The following is a 10,766-nucleotide window of genomic DNA, read 5'->3' as shown; positions in this document are numbered from 1 at the left end:
TGTCCTTTGCTGTTGCGTGCCCCCTCGATCAGTAAGGAAGACGCAACCACTAGTTCTTCTAACAGCAGTTTATTCAGCAAGCTTCAATCTTCATCTCCCTCTTCATCCCCGACGAGCCCCGGGAAATGCCCAATATATATGCATTCATGCAAACCAATCACACCAGGCAACGTAGTTTGCCAGGTGAGCGAGCTCAGCCAATGATCAGCAGGGATAACAGCAGCAGCCAAATAAGGACTTGTTTATTATAAGAACTCTCTTCCTGTAGGCGCCATGTTGGGGTGTGGCCCCAGAGGCTGTGGCTCCCCACACTTTGCCTTACAGAAGCATTGCAATTTTATGAGGTCCCATTTGTTGATGTTATAGCACCAACCATTGCTGTTCTGTTCAGGAATTTTTCCCTTGTGCCCATATGTTTGAGGCTCTGCCCCACTTTCTCCTCTGTAAGTGTCTTTGATTTTATGTGGAGTTCCTTGATCCACTTAGACTCGACCTTAGTACAAGGAGATAAGAATGGATCAATTCACATTCTTCTACATACTAACTGCCAGTTGAGTCAGCACCATTTGTTGAAAATGCTGTCTTTTTTCCACTGGATGGTTTTAGCTCCTTTGTCAAAGATCAAGTGACCATAGGGGTATGGGTTCATTTCTGGATCTTCAGTTCTATTCCATTGATCTACCTGTCTGTTGCTGTACCAGTACCATGCAGTTTTTATNACAATTGCCCTGTAGTGCAGCTTGAGGTCAGGGATGGTGATTCCACCAGAAGTTCTTTTATTCCCTGAGAATAGTTTTCAAGATCTTGGGTTTTTTTTTGGTTATTCCAGATGAATTTGGAAATTGCTCTTTCTAAATCTATGAAGAATTGAGTTGGAATTTTGATGGGTATTACATTGAATAGGTAGATAGCTTTTGGCAAGATAGCCATTTTAACTATATTATACCTGCCAATTCATGAGCCTGGGAGATCTTTCCATCTTCTGAAAACTTTGATTTCTTTCTTCAGAGACTTGAAGTTCTTATCATACAGATCTTTCACTTCCTTAGTTAGAGTCACACCAAAGTATTTTATACTATTTGTGATTATATGAAGGTTGTTGTTCCCCAAATTTCTTTCTCAGTTTATCCTTTGTGTAGAGAAAGGCCATTGATTTGCTTGAGTTAGTTTTATATCCAGCTACTTCACTGAAGTTGTTTATCAGGTTTTGGAGTTCTCTGGTGGAATTTTTGGAGTCACTTATATATACTATATCATATGCACATAGTGATATTTTGCCTTCTCCCTTTCCAATCTGTATCCCTTTGATCTCCTTTTGTCTAATTGGTTTGGCTAGGATTTCAACTACTATATTGAAAAGGTAGGGAGAGTGTGGACAGCCTTGTGTAGTCCCTGATTTTAGTGGGATTGTTTCAAGTTTCTTTCCATTTAGATTGAATTTGGCTACTGGTTTCCTATACATTTCTTTTATTATGTTTAGGTATGGGTATTGAGTTCCTGATCTTTCTAAGACTTTTATCATGAATGGATGTTAGATATTGTCAAATGTTTTCTCAGCATCTAATGAGATAATCATGTAGTTTTTGTCTTTGAGTTTGTTTATATAGTGGATTACGTTGATGGATTTCCATTTATTGAACGATCTCTGCATCTCTGGGATGAAGCTTACTTGATCATGATGGATGATCTTTTTGATGTGTACTTGTATTTGGTTTTGAGAATCTTACTGATTATTTTTGCATCAATTTTCATAAGGGAAATTGGTCTGAAGTTATCTTTCTTTGTTGGGTCTTTGTCTGGTTTAGGTTTCAGGGCAATTGTGGCTTCATAGAATGAATTGGGTAGAGTACCTTCTGTTTCTCTTTTGTGGAATAGTGTGAGGAGTATTGTTATTAGGTGTTCTTTGAAGGTCTGGTAGAATTCTTCACTAAACCCATCTGGTCCTGGGCTTTTTTTGGTTGGGAGACTATTTATGACTGTTTCTATTTCTTTAGGGGATATGGGACTGTTTAGATCATTAATCTGATCCTGATTTAACTTCGGTATCTGGTATCTTTATAGAAAATTGTCTATTTCATCCAGGTTTTCCAGTTTTGTTGAGCACAGCCCTTTATAGTAGGATCTGATTATTTTTGGATTTCCTGTTTCTGTTGTTATGTCTCCCTTTTCATTTTTGGTTTTGTTAATTAGGATACTTTCTCTGTCCCCTCTAGTTAGTCTGGTAAGGGTTTATCTATTTTGTTTGTTTTCTCAAAGAACCAGCTCCTGGTTTGGTTGATTCTTTGTGTAGTTCTTTTTGTTTCTATTTGGTTGATTTCAGCCCTAATTTTGATTATTTCCTGCTGTCTACTCCTCTCAGGTGAATTTGCTTCTTTTTGTTTTAGAGCTTTTAGGTGTGCTGTCAAGCTGNTAGTGTATGGTCTCTCCAGTTTCTTTTTGGAGGCGCTCAGAGATATGAGTTTTCCTCCTAGGAACGTTTTGGCTATGTTGTGTCTTAATTTTCATTAAACTTTAAAAAGTGCTTAATTTCTTTCTTTGTTTCTTCCTTGACCTAGTTATAATTGAGTAAAGTTTTGTTCAGCTTCAGCGTGTATCTGGGCTTTCTATTATTTATGTTGTTATTGAAGATAAGATCAGCCTTAGTCCGTGGGGATCTGTTAGATGTATGGGATTATTTCAGTCTTCTTGTATCTGTTGAGGCCTGTTTTGTAACTGATTATATGGTCAATTTTGGAGAACATACCATGGCATGCTGAGAAGAAGGTATATCGTTTTGTTTTTGGATAAAATGTTCTGTAGGTAGCTGTTAAATTCATTTGTTTCATAACTTATGTTATTGCCACTGTGTCTCTGTTCAATTTCTGTTTCCATGATCTGTCCATTGATGAGAGTGGGTTGTTGAAGTCTTCCACTATTATTGTGTGAGGTGCAATGTGTGCTTTGAGCTTTACTAAAGTTTCTTTAATGAATGTGGATGCCCTTGCATTTGGAGCATAGATATTCAGAATTGAGAGTTCATCTTGGTAGATTTTTACTTTTGATGAGTATGAGGTGTCTCTCCTTTTCTTTTTTGATAACTTTAGGTTGGAAGTCAATTTTATTTGATATTAGAATGGCTAGTCCAATTTGTTTTCTTGGGATCATTTGCTTGGGAAATTGTTTTTCGGCCTTTTTCTCTGAGGAAGTGTCTGTCTTTGTCCCTGAGGTGGGTTTCCTGTATGCGGCAAAATGTTGGGTCTTGTTTATGTAGCCAGTCTGTTGGTCTGTGTCTTTTTTATTGGGGAATTGAGTCCATTGATATAAGAGATATTAAGGAAAAGACTTTGTTGCTTTTTCTACGGCATAGTTTCCCTCCTTTCTCTTATGTGATTTGTGTTTGTGTGTGTGTGTGTGTGTGTGTGTGTGTGTGTGTGGTATATATGTGTATGTGTGGTGTATGTGAGTGTGTGGTATGTGTGTTTGGTGTGTGTGTGTGTGTGAGAGAGAGAGAGAGAGAGAGAGAGAGAGAGAGAGTGTTGGATGTTTGCCTCAATAACTTTTCACATTACTTATTAAGGTAGGCTCTCTTGCTGAACATGAACTTGTGAATTCTATGTAGTCTTGTCAGCCATCATGTTTCTGAGATGCTTTGCCTTTGCCTGTCCAGAATTGAGCTTTAATTAGAGTCTTGGGTTCCTCACTTAGGCTTGCAGGGCAAGTGCTTTTATCTATGGAGATATCTCCCCAGCCCATGTTGGCCTTGTAGTTTCTGTGCTGATGCTTCTTGTACTGGTTATCCCTTGCTACTTTGCTTTTATAAGCCTTGAAACAACAAAATAATTATCTGTTTCCCCCAATCAGGAATTTAGAATCATCTGAGTTGGTGAGTCCTGATCAGGGTCTCTCAGGAACTTCCAATAAAGACTGTTGCAAGGACTTTGACACTGTGAATAGTTTTTTGTTGTAAGTAGTAGTTAAATTACTTGAGGAGAGTCCAACTGTTTTAAGGATTTCTTTTATTTTTGTTAAACATGAGCAGAGCTTAATTTAGCTGTACCCATGAAACAACACTTTTCTGGGTACTATATTTAATGGTTTTTTACAAGGAGTTCTACTTTGGCTGGTTGGACTACACCAGGATTGAGTGAGCTCAACGACTTCTTTTTAGACTAAACCTGGGCATTAGTTCTGTGGTTGCATGTGTTCTACTGTGTGTCAAGCCATGGGTTCATTCCTCAGCTTCCTCCTTCCAAAACAATAATGCTTTGCATAATCTGTCTCCTAGCTTTTAGTATTTTCCTTAAAACCTCATTTATTTTTTGTTATTTAAAAAAATTACATTATGTGTGTATGTGCACACAAGTGTGTGGGGGTACATGCAACAACAGTGTGTACTCTGGATGCCAGAGGGTAAGAGGAAGATGGGTCACTCCTTCCACCATGAGACAGGGATTGAAATTACTAAGTAAGGCTTGATGGCAAGTTCTTTTACCCATTGACTCATCTCTCTGCCCCCCTTTCCTTATTTTTAAATTCTGATATTTTTTTCAGATTGGATTATCTTGAGTACTTTTTCTCATGTTCATTTTAGTGTGAGAACTGGCAGGTCAATGAAGTTAAGCTATGATTGTAAATATCCTTTTCTACTCTATCCTTCTTTTAGCTTTTCTTATTGCATGTGTATTGGACTTTCTCTGGCACTTTCTATTTCAACCATATTTTTTTCATGGTCATTTTGCATTTTTCTTGCTATTACTTCACAGTTGCACAATTTTGTTTAACCACATTCTTCCTTGTCATGCTTAAACTTGTTGTCTTATCTTTATGTCATTTTGATTTGCTTAATTTTCTTTCTGAATTTAGTCAATATGGTCATAACTTTTTTCATTTTCTGGTCTTGGTTTTTAGATGTTTCAGTATTGAAATGTTCATTTCTTGATATTGCAGTCTGTATGTAATTGGTACATGTTTCTGGGCTCTGTTCTCCTGGGCTCCATCCTTACCTTTGGTTCTAGTGCTCTGAGGTTGTGTCACAGCTCCGTGGACTGGGGCCACAGATCTTTGGGTGTTGTGTTTTGCTGCTTGCAATAGTTTCTGAAATTTCAGATTCAAGAATACCCTCTTCTGTTGGTAAAGGAAAATGCAGTTTATTTAATGATTTATTTGGGGGAGGGGTTGAGGGAGTGATTGTACATGGTAGGTTCTTATTTCTGTCATAAAAGCTTCAGTTTCCCAGTTATTATTTTCTTTCCAATATGCAGTTTCCAAAGGCTGTCTCTGCCCAATCTTTTGCTGCTCTGAATTGTTTTCAGACATCTCCTTGACTCTTCCTTTTTGCCTTTTTAAAAATAGTATCTCACTGTGAGGTCCCGGAAAGCCTCCAACTCAGCATTGACCTGTATGAGCTTTCTGAGTGCTGAGTGACGGCCATGGCCACCAGCAGCCCCTCCTTGATTTGTGGTTCATATTAGATCTCTTCCTTATTGTCACTGCTCGGGTCTCCTACAAGTGTTTGTTAAGTCTTTTTGTACTTATCCTTCTGTGAATTTTTAGAATAACACTTTTAACTCTCATTGTTCTTGGAACCCTGAGTGAGCTCTACTCAAAAGTGATTTTCATCCCTGTTATAATTAATTACAGATTTATTGTGTTCTCTGACTTCTGGTTGCAAACATAGTAATTTTATTATTTTATTTGCTTATATTATTATTCACTCTAGGTTTTTGGGAAGGATATGTCAGGACATTCAGGTTTAGACATGCTTAGTACTTTTGTTATCTGGAAGCTGGAAAAATCTGCCTTCTGAGAAAGAGTAAAGCCATTCAGATGCTTTAACTACAGAAATGCTAATTATGTATATTTTCTTGGGGTAATTAAATATTGGCCCCTTTATGATACTTGACTTTTTACAGTGACTGGGTTTCCTGAGTCTTTACATTTGTTCTTTCAGGTAACTGTTTCTTTGCTGTTTTCGTGTCCATGGCGAATTTCCTACCATTCTTACACCTGTGTGTGGGCTGTGTATGAAGTTAGGCTAAAGTTACTGCATAATACCTTTTAGTGCTTTAATGAAATAGTGAATTATTGTTACTTGACCTTTTGAAAAGGTCAGTAGTACATTTTGTTTCATTTTTTAAAAGGACATTTAAATGTAATGAAAGTCAGAACTGTGATATTACCATGAAAGTAAAGGTTATGGGGTGCATTTAATTGTGTTCCTCTGGTTTGGAATCTGCTTTGAGGGACTCTGCTAAAATTCCACACGGTAATTGTTTTTCAAGAATTTTATTACTCTTTTCATTTTATATTGTTGGAGTAAAAGATTATGTTTCTGTTTGTCTTTTCCTGCTTATTTTTTGCTCAGATTCACATGTATCACCGTATTTAAGCTACAGAGTTTAGACTGTTTACATATTCGGACAGAAAGGGAAGCTGAGTGTGTTTCCAGAGAACACTCTTTCCTTTCCCTAGACTCCTGAGTAAAATTTGTATAACTACCAAATATTTAGATTTAAAAAATTAGTATATTACCTATTTTATTTATTGAAGGTTCACAATATAAAATTGTTACAGAGTGCATGGGAAATGTGTGTATGTATCTGTGTGTGTGTGTGTGTGTGTGTGTGTGTGTGTGTGTATGCATGCACATGTACATGCACACATGCAGGTGGACATACCTGCTTCAATGTGTATATGTGTGGTATGCACATGTGTATGTGTGGTTGTGGATGTTCATGAACATATCGATTGCAGAGGACATTGGCTGTCCTGCGTTATCATTCTTTCCTGGTTTGAGACATGGTCTCTTGCTCCTGGAGCTAGGCTGGAGGCTATCCTCCTGCCTTTACCGTACAGAGCTCTGGGGTTGCACACTTTGTCTATGTGTGCTGGGATCGTTGTTCACAATTGTAGAGCAAATGTGCTTACCTCCTGAGACATCTCTCCAGGCTTAACAATTATTTGCTTTTAGCTAAAAACCTAGATTATATAACAATATATTTTCATTTTATTAAGTTGCAGATTTGAAAGCTGAATATCCTTTTTTGGTGAATTTATACTTTAAGAAATAAATTTTTATGTTGGTAATACTTTCATAGTATTTTTTTTGTCTTTTTCTTTGAAACCATGCTCCTGTCTTAATGTTGTGTGATTTCCAAGTAGTTGTAAAGTTTTCAACATAGAATTTTGAAATATTACTTTTCATCAAATACACTCTTATCTATCTCTATGTATGTATGTATGTATGTATAGATATCTTGTATTTTCCAAGTATAAAAAGTTTAGCTAAATTTGATATCTTTTATAAATGTAGGAAAATATGTTTGTTTGATTTTAACTTTTCAGCATTAAATGAAAGAAGGAAATTTGCCCTTTTTCACAGGGAAGTGACTTTCACCTCAGAATAGTGCTGCCTAAGGACCTGCAGCTCAAGAAGGCAAGGTGAGGTACGATTTGCTTGTATACCTGTTAGTGGCCAGAGAAGCCATAATTCTGCTGGCTGTAGATTTGCCTGAAGTGCTTTTCAGCCAATATCCCTAACACACACTGCTTCTTCCAAACTAGTTTGTCTTTATGAATCACCGCACTGTGACTTTTCACAGTTAACACACCCTTTCAATGTTTGTTTTTCTTGAAAGCAGTAGCAACAGTTGTGTACACTTACGTAACAAGTTCTGATTTCAGGGGCAAAAGAAATGGTAGAAGACTTGCCCCCTACCCCACTTCCCAGCTTCTCACTGATATTTACTGCATACACATAATTTAGTAATTTGTGAAGAACCATTCCATTGGTCTGGATGTTCATAGTAAAATTGATGTGGGTAGGAAGCTAGGGCTGGAGATGTCAGTGTCACCACAAACCTCTGTTCTCTCTTCAGTGTCTGGGAATAAAGAGAAGGAAAGCAGAGCAGTTTATGAAGAGAAGCACAGGATTTTGTGATGGATGGCAGGTAGAGGTGGTATTGGGTTTGTAGGGAATGAGTGAGTACAAAGAAAATTGAAAACTGGAAATTGGTATGTAGAAAAGATAGGTGGATACTGAAGCAAGAGTCATGGAATTTTGAAGATAATATTTACTTAAACATCTCAATTCTTTGAGGAGATTTAGCAAGGATAAACTAGGGAACGCCACAGTCAAGGTATAATTAGTAAGAGACCAGGTTGGTACCAAGGGATGGAAGCATATTGGCTAAGAACCTCCTATAGAGGAGCAAATGGAAAAACTGCTTTGGTACTATTATAGGAGATGTGGTAGGAATGGAACTTAGCACAAGAGTAGACGGAGTGGTGGGCTAGAAAGGAAGTGGTTTGGGAAACCCAGACTTACTTCCTTACTCATTCATTCATTCATTCATTCATTCATAGGTTTTTGAGAGAGTGTCTTTCATGTAGCTCTGGCTGACCTGGAATGCTGTGTAGGCCAGGTTGACCTCCCAACTCAGAGATCCCTACCTCTGACTCCCAAGAATTGGGATCCATGCCTGGCCTCCTGAGTTTTTTTGTTTGTTTTGTTTTGTTTTGTTTTGTTTTGTTTTATGTATACAAATGTTCTGTTTGTGTATGTCTGTTGCCCACAGACACTAGATGAGGGCATTGATTCCCCTGGAACTGAAGTTATGAACAGTTATGAGCTGTCATATGGGTCCTGGGAATCTAATCCAGATGTTCTGGGAAAGGAGCTCTTAACTACCGAGCCATCTCTGCAGCCCCAAATCAGACTTTCTACATCTAGATAATTAAAATAGTTTCTTTTAAATGATTACTGACCTATCTGTATTACGTGAGTTGAGGTGAGCTGGTGGCAATGGACTTATCATTACCTATTTAATTAAAAATATCTGTTCAGTTATATTAATCTAGAATTTGGAGGATATATTGTGCCATAGGCTTTTTCAAGTGTAAATTTGATATATTATGATCCAAGCTTTGTATTACATCTGCCTATTGTGATGAAGAGTCTAGTTCAATGGAAGTTTTTATTTGGCTGTGTTATAGTTTAGCAAAGATGCATTATTAATCTGCTGCTTACTGATAGCAGTTTTTTATGTTTGAAGTAAAATTGATACTGGGATTTTGAAGATGAGACTTTCAGTGGTATGAGTAGTTAATGTTTTTATTTACTTATTTGAATTATGCTTATATGATTCTTTTTATTATATGTACATGTTTGTTAGCATTCAAAGACATTTTCTCTTTGTAATAACAAATAATGCATAAACTATTTTCCTGTTAAAATTTTAGATTACTGTGTAGCTTGCAGCTGAAAAATATACTTAATGAATACCATCAAGTAGTCCAACAGGTAAGTCTGTTAAAAATCTTACACTTCAAGAACACAGGGCCCTCAATGGAGGAGCTAGAGAAAGTATCCAAGGTGTTGTAGGGGGCTGCAACCCTGAAGGTGCAACAACAATATGAACTAACCAGTAACCCCTGGGCTCGTGTCTCTAGCTGCATATGTAGCAGAAGATGGACTAATTAGCCATCATTGGGAAGAGAGGCCCCTTGGTCTTGTAAACTGTATATGACTCAGCACAGGGGAAGACCAGGGCCAAGTAGTGGGAGTGGGTGGGTAGGGGAGCAGGGGTGGGGGTGGGGGTGTATAGGGAACTTTCGGGATAGCATTTGAAGTGTAAATAAAGAAAATAATAATAAATAAAAAAAAATTAAAAAAATATCTTACACTTCAAATGAGGATACAGATTTCTAAATTTGCTCTAGTTTGTAAAGAAGGGGTTTTTTAATTGCTGAGTTTTGTTAAGTTTCAAGAGCTTTAATGATTACATATTACATAAAATGTTTCCTGAAATCCTCAGCAGATTTCAAGGCAATCTTGGGGTTTGAAATTGATTTGCAGCCTTGAGACTTTAGGTTTCCTAACATCACCAGGTCCATATGCATCATGTCCCTATGTGGTATGTCCTGGGTGACTTCTCTTCTGAACTTGAAGAGTGGTGATAGGAATATAAAACCTAGGTTGTTTGGCAATGATGGAGTTTGTGGTTCTAGATTATGATCAGGAAAGGACAAAAGGAAGTTCTTTAGGTCCATGTGACCTTTCATAATGAGAGGAATTGAAGAGCTGAGGGTGGCTAAGGAGATAGCCAGCAGCAGTAACTTAGTTGTTCTTAGTTCTTGGTATGCCATATTGGAAAAGTTCTTAAAGATTATAGAAACATTGTAAAAAAAATTATTACTGAAATAAATGAAAATAACAGACTGTCTCTTGCAGAAAAATACATGTTGGTAGAACTGCTCTTTTTTGGACAATCTTTTCTTTTGTGTGGTTTTCCTGGTGTCCTGTATTGACTGTGTGTTAAAGATAAGTAGTATGTGGTGACTGACAAGGAATCTCACTCTCCATACTGCATTATGGAGGCACAGAGCAGAGCAGGGATGAACTGCTGAACTGAAGAACGTGAGCTCTTGTGCTCGCTGTGTAAGCGCAGCATTGCTTTAGTGGAATGTGGAGTCTATGTCTGTTCTCTTTGTCTCCTCTTATCCTTGTCACTAGTGTGTATAGTACTTAAACGGTTAAGAATGAGTCCATTGTATAGCTGAAAAATTTGTTCATAGCGTCTAAGCAAACAGTGGGTCAAATAGTTCCCCTTCTCTGAGCTTATTCTGAAGGAAGAGGCCTGAAGTTGCCTTTGAGTTCTTTCCTCCTTTCTTCAGCTGGTCAGGGAAAGCCTCTTTTCTCTTCTCTTCTCTTCTCTTCTCTTCTCTTCTCTTCTCTTCTCTTCTCTTCTCTTCTCTTCTCTTCTCTTCTCTTCTCTTCTCTTCTCTTC

At 37.5% G+C, this 10,766-nt stretch overlaps 1 protein-coding gene across 5 annotated transcripts in view; it reads left to right on the top strand.

Annotated features, from left to right (window-relative positions):
* Positions 1 to 10,766, top strand: part of Fancl (FA complementation group L) — a 72,912-nt gene that overhangs the window by 7,516 nt on the left and 54,630 nt on the right. For 3 of the 5 annotated variants that reach the window (XM_021210194.1, XM_029545223.1, XM_029545225.1), the window contains exons 2-3: positions 7,361 to 7,419; positions 9,220 to 9,280. In XM_021210194.1, coding sequence (XP_021065853.1) covers positions 7,361 to 7,419; positions 9,220 to 9,280 — 120 coding nt within the window. Of the gene's footprint in view, positions 1 to 7,360; positions 7,420 to 9,219; positions 9,281 to 10,766 lie in introns of those variants that run through there. The other 2 variants (XM_029545226.1, XM_029545227.1) reach the window with 2 other exon arrangements.

Source organism: Mus pahari, chromosome 13 (assembly GCF_900095145.1).
Source record: "Mus pahari chromosome 13, PAHARI_EIJ_v1.1, whole genome shotgun sequence".
Taxonomy (NCBI): domain Eukaryota; kingdom Metazoa; phylum Chordata; class Mammalia; order Rodentia; family Muridae; genus Mus; species Mus pahari.
This window is presented reverse-complemented; position numbering and strand designations above follow the sequence as displayed.